The sequence below is a fragment of the Calliphora vicina genome, chromosome 3 (genome assembly GCF_958450345.1).
Source record: "Calliphora vicina chromosome 3, idCalVici1.1, whole genome shotgun sequence".
Taxonomy (NCBI): Eukaryota; Metazoa; Arthropoda; class Insecta; order Diptera; family Calliphoridae; genus Calliphora; species Calliphora vicina.
In genome coordinates this window covers 71150300-71167301 of record NC_088782.1, presented here as the reverse complement: position 1 = coordinate 71167301, position 17002 = coordinate 71150300, and the positions used below count along the sequence as shown (strand labels likewise).

Sequence of the window (17002 nt, the reverse complement as noted above, 5' to 3'; positions counted from 1 at the left end):
AATTGGGTTCGGAGGACATTCTATAGAAGTCTGATATCAAACAATATAATTTGTTTAATTATTTGACCAAGAATTTTTTTTGGTACTTGAATGTTGAAAAATGGTACTTTGTGACTTTGGAAATTTTACCTTTAATAGAGGATGTTATATTGTTATTGATAAAACTTTTCTAGGATTTAAATAATTTAAATTTTATTCTTGTAATGGTCCGCGAATAACTGCAACACTAGTCGCCACTTTTGACCACCGTGCAGAACATAAATGCCTGATTTTCGAAACGGTGGACCAAGAGTGTTATGATTAAAAGCGAAAGCGGTTTCGCAACCTGAAATTTATATTTTTATTTCAACGCAATGTTTTTTAAAACCATTTCTAAATATCTATAAATAGTTTTTTTTTTAATTAAGCTAATTGTATGTTCAGAAATCATAATTTTTAAAACTAGAGCTCACATTCACCACATTTTTTGTTACTAATAAAATTTTAGAAGTAAAATTAATTTTTTTGTTTTAAATTTTATTCATTTCGATATAAATTAATTAAAATTATAATATTATGGCGATTTCTTAAATCGAAAACATAAATATTCTATATTTTTTCGACAATTTATTACGATGGTGCTATTATTTTGACTGCACAAAATCTTGGTATTTTTCAAAAATACCATATAATTGATTGAAAGGTTAATTTTTCTTAAAGAAAACTTTACTCATAGAAGAAATAGAGATTAATTAACGATATACTATAAATATTTAATTAAAATTACTATGAAAATAAAAATATTTTCCATGTTGATTGCTTTAAGGTTCTGTGGTGCTATTAATTTGACCTGTACGTCATTGCAAAGGTCTCTAAAATATATATCATTAGATATAAATATTGTCTATATTAATGACTTAGATATAGGTCAAAAGCCGAGGTTGTCCTGGTTTTTTCCTTATATCTCAGCCATTTGTGGACCGATTTTCTCGATTTTAAATATCAATATACCGAAATACCGATCCGGAAGAATTCCGGAAATATTGATGTATGAATCGTGTATGTAAGTTTTGGGGGATTCGGAAAGTTGATTTCAACAGACAGAAAGCTATCCATGAAATATATTCTTTATAGGGTCTGAAAATTATATTGTGGAAATTATAAACAGAATGACAAACTTATATATACCCTTCTCACGAAGGTGAAGAGTATAATAAGGTATCCACGACATTTCCAACTTCGCAACTCTACGAAAATTTTATAAACCGTTAGATTCTTACCAGAGAATAACATTCCACAATATGAAGACTGTTGCAATAAGAAGAACTAGATCATGATTATGTGATAAACATCGATCACATAAATACTTTTCATCACAATTGTTCATCTCCCCCGTAACACTATGCACACTTTAGGCAGCATCAATTGAGAATGACTGCTATCATTAATTTCCAACAAAAATTTTATTTGTTAACAAGTTTTTAAAGTCAAACAATTCCAAAAAGGGCCTAAACATGTTTCTTTTGTTTTTTCTTTTATATGTTTTAACATTTTTGGGTCTGGTTGGGCAAGTTTTATTTAAGGTTTCTGTTATTTCATTTCATTTCATTTTTTCCTTTTAACATTTTTATTCACCAGTATTAAACACACAAAAAATAAGAAAAAAAAAACGAATTTTGATGGTCTGATTGCTGATTCGTTTTATAAAAATTAAACACAAAATAAGTATAATAAAAACTGGTCTGGTTTTCGTTTTGGCTGGTAGAATTTTTAGAGTTCAAAAAGCTGTATTTATTTTCTGTTCTGTTTGTAAGATGATAAAGAATGAGATCAAGTATGAAACTGTATACGAGTAAAAAAAAATGTATTGATCTTAAACAGAAAATTTATTAAAAAGAAGTACAGCGAATACTACAGCAACTACATGACAGATTCTTAAACTTTCACATTAAATATAATATTTTGCAAAAATTTAAGTGCCATTTACTTAAAATGGTATTAATGGTAACGGCATAAAAAATTATACAAATTTATTATAAAATTTTTGTTTATTTAAAGCCTAAATCAAAAATGTTTTATTGCCAGATTGTAAGATCAAAGAGTTCATTAAAATTAAGAAAATTTCCAAATAAACAAAGTTATTATAAGAACAATTAATATATTGTACAATTAATTGCTACTTTTTATTCTCAAAATATGGATCAGCTATTCAATAATATAAATCTCATTTCCAAAGATCAGACATTTCTTAAATACAAGCTAGAGTTTCAATAAAAGATTCTCTATCAACATTTTAGCAATAAATATTATTCAAAATATAATTTTTTCAAATTGGTTTCTGGTTTCACTACACAAACTATTCAATTCTAATCTTTATTTCAATACCAGCTGAGAACATTCACTATTGTGATTTAAAAACATTTAGAAAGTCCCTGAATTGTATTTTGTTTAATAAAATGAAATGTGTCGTACATAATGACCACAATTGAGTCATCAAAGAAAAAAACCAAACTTCAAAGGATTAAAATAGCATAATGTTAATAAAATATTTAAAAGGGTTAAAACCGCACTCTAAAACAAATGCTGTATATCAGAACAGAAAATGCTAAAATTTAACAAACAAAACAATTCAACAACAATATATAAATATAAAGATATTTATAAAAAAAACTACAATACCAAATCATAAGCAAAAAAATATCTCATGGGTATTTAATTATTAACTTTACAGCTGCTTTTTATTAAATAAAAAGAAGCAAATGCAAAAAACACAATGAAAACAAAGAACCATTAAAAATAAAGGGAATCAGAATAATACCAGTTAAAATTCAAACAAACAAAATCTAAATGCAAAATAAATATAAAGCGTCACAATAATGACTCTATTTAAAATTTACAAAATCTGTAAATACAATAATACACTCAAAAGGAGCTGAAGAGAGGAAGAGAATGAAAGGCTTTTCAAATATTGACATTGACAGATTTTTATTGTTTGATAATATGTCAAAATTATAGTTTAAAGATAACATACAACAAAGATTTTGTTGCAACTTTAAGAAAGAGGGAAATAGGAAAAAGATTTAAGAAATATTTTAACCCCTTTTCTTACAAAACAACATTTTAGAACTTTTTTTCATTCTTGTAATTGGTCAACATACAGCCCAATTATGAAAAAAAATCCCCGGGAGTTTTTTCCCTTTTCCCTTTTCTCATTTTTCCTATTCAAATTCTATCTTAAAAAAAAAAGGGAAACCACTCCCGGGGAATTTTTTTCATAATTGGACTGATGAGCTTTCTGTTACATTTTAGCTGCAATGTTTTTTATTAACAAATTTATTTTGTTTCCAAGGAATTTTCAGTAGATGTTTCAAAATTACGTTGATGTTGTTGAAACAGTTGTTTTGTTGCCACCATTTTTCCAGGGGAATAAACCGCCATATCAAACTGACTAGTATACCATTATTCGTATCGATTGAAACTAGAAACGAAAACATGATGTAAAAAATACGACCCAATGACAATTAGATCTTGTCTTAATCGCATTCGGCCCGAGTTTGGCATTTCAGTTACAGCTCTATCAATCGTTACTTTTTTCCCAATAAAGATCTTTCGTCAACAGCAGACCTTTTGCGATTAGAAGAAAATTTAAAAAACCATCCCGAGTCTATGATACGCGTCTGAACTTTGGGGAATTTATCCGCTTCGACACTCCAACCTAAGCCAAGGCCAGAGTGGTGCCTTGTTAGCAGAACAATGAATTGTGGGTAACTGCGCAAACATCACTATTCTCAACCACTTACCCATAATCTTTTGTCTGGACCGAACCGTCGATGTCATCGTCTCTGAACGGCTTATTTGCATGATCTTTAATGATCTTCCAATATCATCCAACGTACAGCATGTAGATAGGAAATTTCGCGAAACCGTTACAGCAGCAGCCACTCGCTTTAGCTGATCAATTATCAGTATTGCGAAGCGCACTTACCATCATATGTAGCGGGACTTGCAGATGAGCGTCATGAATTCAGTAGTACCAAGACTGACGACCGAAGGATCACACAGCAAAATCGTGATATAAGCAGGTTGGTGAATGAGGATAAACGAAAAAATGGTTAGGTTACCTGAAGAACTGCATCTTGAGTTCTATCTGTAACCCGACGAAGATTCCGGGTCAGATAACCTACGCAACCTGGCGAGCAGTATCACTTTCCCATAACCGTTTGTCTGGGCTGACTTCAGGATTCCATCGACTCTGAACACCGTATTACATCAACCAGAGAGAAAATCCCGCCCAGAAATTCCCTCAGCTGTATCGTGATATCAGCCGGTTGGTAAATGAGAATACCCGGAAAATATTTAGATCATCTGAAGAACTGCAACTTGAGTTATATCTGTAAACCGACGAGTAAGGATGACAGAGTTGGCAGATACCAACATATCCGACCCTGAACGGTGCTCGTGCGCATTCTGCCAACTTTTTATTGAGTACCCTGAGAGAAACAAGGCGAAACGTGTTGTTCGCAAACAAACGCAATCTTACAGTATCGGAAAAAAAATAGCAACCAGACAAACTTTCACCACCCCGTTGAGTTAAACAAGGAGTTCTTCACCATGGTGCCATGTCGCCACTTCTTGTATGGCTACAAGACGATTCAATTACTGCTTCATAAATAGAAATATTCAAAGCTACCAAAACATAGGCTTAATGTTCTGCATTTGCACGAGGAAACGTTCTACTGTTCAAAAAGAACAGACTTTCACATAGATACCATTAGATGTCCCAAGCACACACAGAAAAGAATCTGCCGGGGAAAACATAACTAGTTCGGTAATAACGTTTTCAAAACTGAAGTATACTACATGCTACAAAAACAAGAAATATTTATACATTCCATGATGATGTTATATTTTATTCATAACTAGTTGACCGCCCCGGTTTGGCCCGGTAGCATTTACTAATGTTAGTTCTTCATCAGCCTGTTCTTATTTATTTGCAAATAAAATATCTTTAGGGAGCTTTTTTATTACAGTTGACTGGACTCAAAAAAAAAATCCGAGTTTCACCCGGAATTGTTGAATTTTCTTCTTTGCAAACCATCTCCGGAAAATTTCGAATCGAATAAAAAAAAAATCAGCCAAATCGCTCCAGCCGTTCTCACGTGATGCCATTACATACATGGACCATTTCATTTTTATATATATAGATGATCCGAATCTCACTTCTATACAATTTTATATTAATGACTTTGTAATCCAAATATAAAAAAGGTCAAAACCTTTTGCCGATTTTCTCAATTTTAAATAGCAACTGGACCGGGACTATAGCGGATATATTGATGTATGAATCATGTACAGTGAGTGTCACTCAAAATCGTACAACATATTTTTTTTAAAATATTATGAAATTATACAGGCAATAATAGGTGATTATATAAAAAATTAAAAGTCATTTTATTAATTGGAACAAAAAGTATGTATTTCAACAAAAAAGTTAACAAAACCTCAATTCGTTAAAAAAATATTGATGAAAATTAAAGAACATCACAAAATTCATATTTCACTTAAATTCGACAATTATATTAAATTATAACTAAAACTTTAAAAATTAAAAAAAATATTAATATTAAATAATCCTAATACTTTGTAGGGTATCATTTGCTATTTTTTAGTGCCTTTAGGATTTTAAATGAAGCGTTGATATTCTGGGCAGTGACAGTCTTACCCAATTTTTTTATTTGTGGATAAGGGCAATTAAAATTATACCCAATTTTCTGATAGGTAATAGCACACACAATATAAAAATAGCATTTTAAAATATTTCCAAAACGTCAACTTTCTAAAACTAATGAATAAAATTTGACTACGATGGTGTACGATTTTAAGTGACATTCACTGTATGTAAGTAATTTGGTGGCTACGGAAAGTTGATTTCAACATACAGATGGGTATGGCTAAATCGACTGCTCTCACTATAAGTATCCAGAAAGTATATACTTTATGTAAACTTAATGTAATGTAAACTTTTTTATGAGAAGGCGGAAAACATACATTCCTTCCTTCCAGGCGATTGCGGGCTGCTAAACAATTTTTTGTTAAACCAAACTGTACGATGAAGAGCTTTTTCTTCACCGGCAACGATATAGAGCAATTCTGTATATTTCGAATTGTTGTCTATATGTTGCTGAAAAGGTTTGTTGGGCAGTGATATAAACCGAAACTAAAAGAAATTGCGACCGTGGTACCGACAAAATAAAAGAGGAGATGATTCTTGCTTGAATTCAACTATGACAATGTTTTCTTTATTTAAAATTAAAGTTCTTAAGCCTAACAATTGATCATGTAAATAAGGGCTACACTGTTGTTGTTGTATGTATTATTATTTGTCTCTCACTTCCAATGTACCAATTCAACTTATTACTAATAAGTATGTACCTATATGTATATGAATGTATGCAAAAACAAAATACTAAATATATTGCATTTTTAAGAACAACAACAACATACTTGTTACAAGAATTGAAGTGAGAAACATATAATAAAAACTAACGGGTCATTACCAAAATAAGTTACAGTGGTTAGTATGAACAAAAATGCTAACAAATTACAGTGACAACAGTGAGCCAAAAATATGAACAAATTTAATACAATAAAAAATGGAAAATAAAACAAATGAATCAAATGAATAATAACTATAAATAATAACAATAAAGATTATTAGTAAATATGATACGGTGACCTAACATTCCGGCCCCATTGAAAGGACACTTTCAAGAAAATAGTAAAGCCAGTCTGTGGATAGGGCGACGTATATTTCCCTTTGTTGTTTTGATGTCGACAACTCGAACTCGATCATCTCTACCACGAACAATATTGATGATTTTACCCATGAGCCAACGCTGCGGTGGTAAATTATCTTCTTTAATGATTACTAGGGAGCCAGTACAAATATTTGAGTTGGTGCTAGTCCATTTATTGCGGGTCTGGAGCTCGTTTATGTAGTCGTGGGACCACTTCTTCCAAAAATGTTGTTTTATGGCGCTTATTCGGGCCCAATACTCAAGTTTATTGATTTCAATTGGAGGAACATCACGTTCTGGCAAACTGCGTAAGGGAGCGCCTATCAGGAAATGGCCTGGTGTAAGGGCTTCAAAGTCACTGGGATCGGATGATAGGGGCGAAATAGGCCTCGAATTTAGAATTGCTTCTATATCAATCATTGCAGTTGCAAGTTCCTCATATGTGAGCCTTGTGTTATCGAGGGTCCTGGTTAGGTGTCCCTTGGCCGATTTGACGGCCGCCTCCCACAATCCGCCAAAATGTGGTGCCCTAGGGGGAATAAAGCGAAAATTAATAAATTGATTTGAGCAATAATTTATTATAAAATTGGAATTTTTAGGATCAAAAAGGAACGATTTTAGTTGAGCCAACTTAGAGTTTGCACCAACAAAATTGGTGGCATTGTCACAGAATATATCTGTGGGTAGACCTCTTCGTCCAATCATCCTTTTAAGAGCAGCAATAAAGGCATCTGTTGATAAGTCTGATACAACTTCTAGATGGACTGCTTTAGTTGCGAGACAAACAAAAACAGCAATATATGTCTTGTATGGTACCTTCCCTCTAATTCTTAGGTAAGTGTTTACTGGACCACAAAAATCAACAGCACATCTGGCGAAGGGCCTTGAAGGGTTAAGTCGTTCTACGGGCAAATTGCCCATCATTTGTTGAAGCAACCTTGGGCGATAACGAATGCATTGTGGGCACGAATTAACGATACGACGACATAGGTTTCTTGAATTGATGATCCAAAATCTCTGGCGGATTAACGACATTAAAGCCTTGGGTCCTGCGTGGTAGTTGCTGATGTGTAGATGACGCACGTAACAGTCGACGAAATGATTTTTGCTGGGCAAGATTATAGGGTGCTTTTGACCTTCAGAAATTGCTGCGAATTCCAAGCGACCACCGACTTTGAGCAAGTTGAATCCATTTGATGAATCGATGAAGGGATTGAGACACTTTAGTGCACCTTGAGGATCGTTTTTCTTCAGAGCTCGTTGTATATCATCTTGAAAATGATGTTGCTGTAGATTAAAAACTATTCTGAGCAAGGCGTTTTCTAATTCTTGGGGCTGTAAAGAATCAGAATGGAAAATATTAGTTTTTGTTTTTTGAGAAAAACGGAGCATCCACGCAACAATACGAATAATTTTTAAATATGAGCTATAATTTTCAACCGAATCCAGAATGTAATTAGATGTTGCTTCCAGGGAGAGTACAGTTTTGCGTTTTTCTCGGTCGATATCTTGTTGATTTTCTATGGATAGTTGATCTATTTTATTAGGAGGCCATTTACTAGCACCGACAGTGAGAAATGCTGGTCCATTGAACCAGATGGATGAAGAGAGTTCTTCTACAGTTGAACCACGAGACACGATATCAGCAGGATTAAAATGCGTTGGAACATGTCGCCAAATACAGCCAGTAGTTAGATCCTGAATTTCCGATACTCTGTTGCCAACAAAAACGGATAACGTAGAAGAATGTTGCTTTAACCAGTGAAGAACTATTTGAGAATCTGTCCATAGAAATACTTCAAGATTTGGTATTGCGAAAAGATTTTTGACTTTAGAGTATAATTTAGCCAAAAGTTGTGCGCCACATAGTTCAAGTTTTGGCAATGATTTTCTTTTCGTCGGGGCAACTCTAGATTTGGCAGTAAAAAGACGAACAGAGACATTTCCTGAATAAGTTTTAACACGAAAGTAGAAACAGCATCCATAAGCGCGAATTGATGAGTCACAAAAGCCATGAAGTTGAACTGATTGAGATTCAGCAGCGAGACAAAAACGAGGGATTTCAAGGGAATTTAACGTTTTGAGATCAGAAACAAAATATTCCCAAGCCAAATGTAGTTCTTGAGGGATAGATTCATCCCAGCCAATTTTGAGAATCCACAATTCTTGCATGATGATTTTGGATTTTATAATAAGCGGAGCTAAGAGTCCTAAGGGATCGAAAAGTGATGACGAGAGCGACAAAATTGTTCTTTTGGTGATTTTTCCATCAATTTGAACTTTAGGTGTAAACGAAAATAGAAATACATCTTTTTGTTGATCCCAAGTAATACCAAGAGCATTGGTCACAGCTAATTCATCAATATTTAGATCTTTTATAGTTTTGTCGTCTTGAAAACTTCTATGATTTGAGTGCCATTTGTCCAATTGAAACGAACCACGAATTAGAATTTCATTCACCTCTGTCTTAATTTTAGTCAATTCTTCTATTGAATCTGCACCACCGATAAAATCATCAACATAAAATGATGACTTTATAGTTTTTGCACCAAGTTCGAATTGGTCCATGTACTGGTCTGCGAGATAGTGAAGACTTTTAATGGCTAGGTAGGGAGCAGCAGACATTCCATAGGTAACTGTATTCAACTGATAAGTGCGAATTTCTTCTTCTTCAGAATTTCTCCACAAAATGTACTGGAATTTTCTATGGGAAGAGTCAATAAGCACTTGCCGATACATTTTTACTATATCAGCTGTAATAACGAAACGATGAAGACGAAAACGAAGTAAAATTTTGTACAGCTCATCTTGAATCGTTGGACCAACCATAAGAATGTCATTGAGAGACCTTTGAGATGATGACGGACAGGACGCATCGAAGACCACCCTTAATTTTGTTGAAGTACTATTAGGTTTGAAAACACAATGGTGAGGGATGAAATAATGAGGCACATCTAAGCGGGGACTACGAACAAGACTCATATGTCCACAATCTTCATACTCCTTCATAAAACTCACATATTGTGATTTGAGATTGCTGTCACGAGCAAATCGTCTCTCTTGAGATGCAAATCTTTTAAGAGCCATATTTCGCGAGAGACCTAAAGTGTCAGCGGATTCTTTGAAGGGTAATTTAACAACAATTCTACCGGAAGATTCACGATGGACAGTATTATTGAAAAACGATTCACAATCAGCTTGTTCTGGAGTCAAAGTATTTGAGCCAGATGGAATTTCTTCGATTTCCCACAATCGTTGTAATTTTAAATCAACTTCCTCTTCTATCGAGAGCATACAAGAAGAACCAGTATCGTTCGATTGGTTTGATAAATAACGACCAGCTACAATCCATCCAAATAGAGTTTTATGTAATTTTGGCAAATTCGGACCAAGTTTAATTTGACCAACTGACAAAATATCAAAGAAAGTTTCTGTACCAATAAGCAAGTCAATTCGTTTTGATTTGAAAAAGTTTTCATCTGCAAGCTGAGTATTTGGGGGCAAATTCCAGGTTGAGACGTCTAATTCAGCATCAGGTTGATAAGAAATATGAGGTGTGACACAAAATGAAAGGGACACTTCAAAATCAGTAACTCGAGATTTCACATTTGTTGACGACCTATATTTCGTTTTACTATGAGTATTACCAATGCTAGCGACTTCTGTAGTTTGTTTTCTACGAGGCAAGTGCAATTTTTGAGAAAATTCATCCGTAATGAAATTCAATTGAGAGCAAGAATCCAACAAAGCACGTCCGAATTGATAGTGACCTGTAGCGTCACGAACTAGAACCATGGCAGTAGCAAGAAGCACCTGTTCCGGTGAGGATTTTTCCATATGAGTATGGACCGAGGCATGAGAGTCATTCAAGGCAGCACGAGAAGTAGATGGTTCAGCAGTCGGGGACGAGGGCCTAGAAGCTGACTGAGACCGATGAAGCAAACTGTGATGCAAGCGAGAACAAGATTTGCACTTGAATGTAGAGGAACAGCTGTTAACTTGATGCCCTTTTGACAAACAATTAAGACAAAGCCCTAGTCGTTTGACATTTTCAAAACGTTGACAGACATCCATATCTTTGAAGCGAGGACAACGAGTAATTGTGTGGTCAGTTTTTGTGCAAAGAACACAAACACGTTTCGAAACCGAAAAAGAATAGCCAGTTTTTGAGCTTTTATATTTGGACTTACCAGATTGATGATTGTCAGGCTTACGGTGGGCCACATTTGTATGGCTGGTGTCAACCGATTCCAAAAATTGGCAATGCCTTTCAAGAACCTTGGAGCAATCATCCCATGATGGCAGTTCAGTGAAATCCAAAGAGTCTTTCCATTTTCTTTTTGTCTCATCATCAACCTTTTCCAAAACTATGTATATCAGCATCGAATTAGCAATGTCACTATCTGAGCCTAGAGACAAAAGAGAGCTATAAAGAGCAGAAACATTATCAACGAGACTTCGTAATTGTGCGCAATTGTATTTGGACATGGCTGGAAGTTCAAATAGAGTGGTAATATTTTCCATAAAAATCAGTGAGCTATTGTCGTAACGCGTTTTCAGCCTTTCCAGAGCCTTTGGGTAATTTTCATTCGTAATCTGGAAAGCCTTGACCGTTTCCAATGCTTGGCCTTGGAGGCAGTTCAGCAAATGGTTAAATTTTTCGATATTCGATAGACCAAACTCACGATCGATAACTTGGTTGAACGACGTTATAAAATTTTTGTACTCACTGTACTTACCACTAAATGTGGGCAATTTGAGCTGAGGCAATTTATTGTTGTTAACAGGAAAACAAATTGTAGAGTCGGACATGGTTGTATTGTGGACATCCTCACCAAGTTGCGCTTGAATATTCATTTTCGCTGCGATGTACAAGTCTTCAATTTCGGGCCTACCATTGTCATCAGGATCATATTTCTCAATTTGGGTTTGATACGTCAGTATCTGCTTGAAATATGACTCCAAAATCCCCAAACGGCACTTCAACTCGGCTGACGAAAGTGTCTTACCTTCACCCCTTCCATTGGCTTCAACTTGGTTTTTGATGCGGGTTATACTTTTCTTAGTATTAGCCCGTTGCTGTTTAACTTCTTCCAAAGTCATCTCGAAAACTTCAAAAAGTTGGGTTAGGAGAGCCAAAAAAGTTCCAAAAAAAATTCACAAAATGGAGACACAATTTGTTAGCACTGTAACCGACGACAATAATTTACGCCAAAAAATGATTATATACAAGCCTTATATATTTATTTTATATATGTACCGCAATATTGCGAGCGACAAAAATTTTGATGTACAGAAAATATTACACTATATACTGGAACCAAATAAATCACGCACTGTTTATGTATTTTTGTATATAACGATAAGCGGCAAAAATTAAAGTCACTGTTTTTTATTTATTTTTCCACAAAAACTGTTTTTATGTACCGAGCCAACAAATTTTATATTTGGTTAGATTAAATCTCAATTAATGCAACTGTAATATGTTTATGCTTTAACAAAAATTTATTTTTAAAGAGCTCACAAAAATATTTTTAATTTATATGTTTGTTCAATTTATGCCACAACAATTTGTTCCAAAATGTTTTTAAATACACTGTCTCTTTATTTTTCACAAAAGCTTTTATTTTAATAAAATTGTTTTTTTTTATTTTTAGTTTGTACCACAAAGTTTCTTTTTTAACAAAATTGTTTTTCTTTTTTGTTTGTTTAACAACGAACAATCCACTCACGCACGACCTGTACACTTGTAGATTTAAGATGTACTTCAACGAACAAATGGAATGTACCACGGACCGGCAGGACGACAAATTTAGCAAAAGTTTGGATAAATATCTTGCCCCACGTTGGGCGCCAAAATGTACGATGAAGAGCTTTTTCTTCACCGGCAACGATATAGAGCAATTCTGTATATTTCGAATTGTTGTCTATATGTTGCTGAAAAGGTTTGTTGGGCAGTGATATAAACCGAAACTAAAAGAAATTGCGACCGTGGTACCGACAAAATAAAAGAGGAGATGATTCTTGCTTGAATTCAACTATGACAATGTTTTCTTTATTTAAAATTAAAGTTCTTAAGCCTAACAATTGATCATGTAAATAAGGGCTACACTGTTGTTGTTGTATGTATTATTATTTGTCTCTCACTTCCAATGTACCAATTCAACTTATTACTAATAAGTATGTACCTATATGTATATGAATGTATGCAAAAACAAAATACTAAATATATTGCATTTTTAAGAACAACAACAACATACTTGTTACAAGAATTGAAGTGAGAAACATATAATAAAAACTAACGGGTCATTACCAAAATAAGTTACAGTGGTTAGTATGAACAAAAATGCTAACAAATTACAGTGACAACAGTGAGCCAAAAATATGAACAAATTTAATACAATAAAAAATGGAAAATAAAACAAATGAATCAAATGAATAATAACTATAAATAATAACAATAAAGATTATTAGTAAATATGATACGGTGACCTAACACAAACCATAGTAGATGTAAAATTAATAATTGTTTTATATATGTAATAACACTGAAAAATATCTAATTAAAATCCTGAACATGAACCGAAAAATGCACTGTATCAAATTAGAAAGAAAGAATAATGTTTCCGTCTGTGATGTAAGTGCCATATATTGATGATTTGATGGGCTTAAAACACACCAGCATATATCAAGTAAAACAAGATGTATACGCACGGACAGTCTCAAAAGCATTAAGATTAAGTCATTTTCGCGATCGGATATACATAGTAGAACATTTTTTGGGGACTGATTCAGAAACATATAAAAAAATATTCCGAAAGAGTCTTCCCTTCTATTTTGAAAAATAAACATATTCACACAAAATGTTATGTAGATTAAGACATTTTTAATCATTATAAAAAAGTTTAATTTTATTTTTAGTAAAATAAAGGTAAAACTAGTAAATTTATTTCTACAATTTATTAGAAATAAGTGTACTTGTGTGTCTTGCCATGCTAAACGCGCAAAAATTCTTAATAAATTTATATAATTTTAGATAAACAATATTTCCTAATTTTTTTTTTGGTGAAATTTAATTTGTATCCTTCCAAATTTTTAATATTTCACAAAACCAAACCATCGCATACCCACATCAGAAAATTTGTGTTGTTTGCAAAAAAGAAAATATTTTCACAATTTAATGAAATCAACAACAACTATTTATAACACAGTCAGAAAAGAAAACAAAATAAAACAAAAACGACGACAATTATCACACCCTGTATAATAAAATCAAAAAAAAGAGAATGTTCGCCATACGAAAAACAAAAACACATTCACTCACTCATTGAATCAGTCCGGCAGTCAGATGTCTGGTCAACAGGATGATTATGAATCGTGGTGGCGGTACAAGCAGCAAACAGAAGGACGAGAAGAGTTAAAAGGGTAGTCGGCAAAAAACAAAACCCACCAACAGAGCAATAACGCACACACAAAACGTATTCATGCAGTCACCACAAAAAGTTTAGCATTGCTGTTTGCTCCAGCTCATAGCATAGCTGTTCAGTGAAATTGCTTATTTTATCTTAATTTATTTGTGTTTTTTCTAGTTTTTATTATTTTACAGAAATAAAATAAAAAAGCAGCACAAAACCGACTACGTCTGCAACTAACGTCAACGAAATCGACAAATTAACACCAACCACAAACGAGTGGCAACTTTACAATAATGGCGATGACGTCTATAGTGGTGCCAATTAGTTATGGAAAAAGTCACTTAGACTAAGTGAACGTTTACATAAGGAATTGTAAATTCTGAAAATCAAGTTCGTTGGAAAAATAGGGAAGAACCATAGAATGTTGTACATACATATCTCTTCTACTCGAAAATAAATCGAAGCCAAATAGAAATTCTTAAATGTAATTCTTCAGCGTGATCAACAGTGTTGCCAGGTACTTTTTAAAAGATGTCCCCAAAAATCCGAATATTTGGGGATAAATTCCCAAGTTAGGCAGGCCTGTTTATCAGGAACATGATTTAAGGATTACTCAAAAGATAAATTGATGAAATAAAACAGGATCATGGTCAAAATATTAAAATAAATCAATATAGTAGGTACATGACAACTTCACATCATTTAAATTTTTAGTTTCGTAAAATTCCCATTAGATTTCCATGGCATTGATACTAATTATTATATTTTACATATCATAGCTGTAAATGAATCATTAATTTTTGAATTAATTCGCGAATTATTCATGCACTGAATTAATTCTTTTCACAGAAAAAAAATGAATTAAATGAAATTTTATTCAATTCAAATGAATTTGTTAAATGAATTGCAATACGTTACCAACTCAAATGAATTTGTTAAATGAATTGCAATTCGTTTCCAATTCATTTGAACTAAATTGATTTTGAATTAATTCAAATGAATTAGAAAAAATAATTATCAATTCATTTCCAACTCATTTCAATTGATTGAAATATGAATTGATTTTGTCGTTTTGTTATTCAACTAATTTTTTATGTAAAAGACAGCAAGCATTACTCTCGTTTTGTATATCCCCTAGTATAGTCCAAAGACAAAAAATTCTTAGATTTGAAATTCACATGATTTACTGGATTTGTCAGGTAGCGGCAGAACAAAATGAAATTATTGAGTATCGGCGAAAATCCTATCAAAATGGGAAAATTTAGTTTATTTGCTAAAAGAAACTTAAATTTTTATTTTTCATTCACCCTAGATCTGCTCTTGAATTTGATTGATTCATTTTTGATTTCATTCATGTGAATTCATTGTTCTAATTCATTTGAATGAATTCAAAATCAATTCATACGAATTAGAAATGAATTACAGTTCACTTTAACAAATTTATTTGAATTGGAAACGAATTGTAATTCATTTTACAGATTTATTTGAATTGTAAACGAATTGCAACTCCTTTTTACATATTCATTTGAATTGGAAATGAATTGAAATTCATTTCTGCCTAATTCGTTTGAATTGATTCAAATTTAATTCAATGCATAACATCGTTTAAAATGTATCTGTATATTATTAGCACGATCCTTCCTCGGCCAAAGATTGTCAAATCAGCGACAGCTGTTTCAACCTAAAATTTTCCCCATCAAAGAACTTTCGGAAACAGTGGAACCGTTACAACAACTAAAACTGTCTGACACGTCTTTTTCCCTACCGGTCGTTAGCAATCAATACCAGTCTCTTTTGTTATGCGGCTAACTGTTCGAGTACTAATTTCAAAATGTATATGATTGATAACATCCAGGAGAGTAATTTTTGGGAATTTCTTAAACTCTCTTGTTTTACGAGGAATTTTATTTTATAATTTTTGAAACTGCTGATTTATTAATTGAATTTTTATCAGAGATCGTTATTTGGATTTCTAAATTTCCGCAAATCTTGACTCTAGACATTTTAAAAGCATATTTAAAAAATTTATTGTCTGAAAAAAAATTACAAATAGAAATTATCAAAATAAAATAAATATTATAAGATCGGTAAAACATCAGCTTTTTGCATATTTCCGTAGGTATATACTATTTTTTAGTCTTCTGTCTTGAAGAAGTCTAAAGAACAATATTCTAGAAATAGGTATATAATTTTGTTAAATACATGATACAATTATTGTATCATGGTTAAATATAAATGCTTACGCTTAAGTTTTAATATAAAATCTAGTAAATTTTAATTTATTTAGAAATAGAGACATGTTTTGGAAAACTGAAATTAAGGAATAAAGTTTTCAAAAAAGTATGCATTGTAGTTTCACTCATTTTGTTCGGAATGATTTCAATTCCGACGATTTCGTTTTAGGTTCTTCAGATACCGTGTAATTTATTAATTCCCAAAAATATTTCATAATTCTGTATTTCTGATTTTAATTTGACAGCGTTTTTCATATTAAAATAAATGTGAAGTTTCTGTACCAAAAATTGATTAAAAATTTTAGAAAACCAAATAATTACAATAAAATATCAAATCCACTTTGTTTGCATTCCGAAAGAAATGTTCGTTTTACTTTTTCTGAAGCAAAATACGGAATTAATTCCACTTTCGATCGGAATGGAATTCTGTGGCAGACATGATAATTTTGTGCGTCTACGAATACCTCCGAGAAATGTATACCTATCTCACATAAGAGGTATTGTAAAAAGCTATCTAATGAGGTATATATTGATCAAATCGGATAAAAAAACAACAAAAATAAAACACATCCAATTT

The 17002-nt window shown here is 32.5% G+C and overlaps 2 protein-coding genes across 2 annotated transcripts in view; both read right to left on the bottom strand.

Moving 5' to 3' along the window:
- Positions 1–17002, bottom strand: part of Hipk (Homeodomain interacting protein kinase) — a 182893-nt gene that overhangs the window by 164608 nt on the left and 1283 nt on the right. The window lies entirely within an intron of this gene.
- On the bottom strand, positions 6747–11879 carry LOC135955526 (uncharacterized). Its single transcript, XM_065505875.1, has one exon. It carries the CDS (start codon positions 11877–11879, stop codon positions 6747–6749), a length of 5133 nt encoding a protein of 1710 aa, XP_065361947.1.

Excerpts from the sequence above, each read along its gene's own strand:
- LOC135955526 (XM_065505875.1), bottom strand. The coding sequence starts at position 11,879 with ATGACTTTGGAAGAAGTTAAACAGCAACGGGCTAATACTAAGAAAAGT.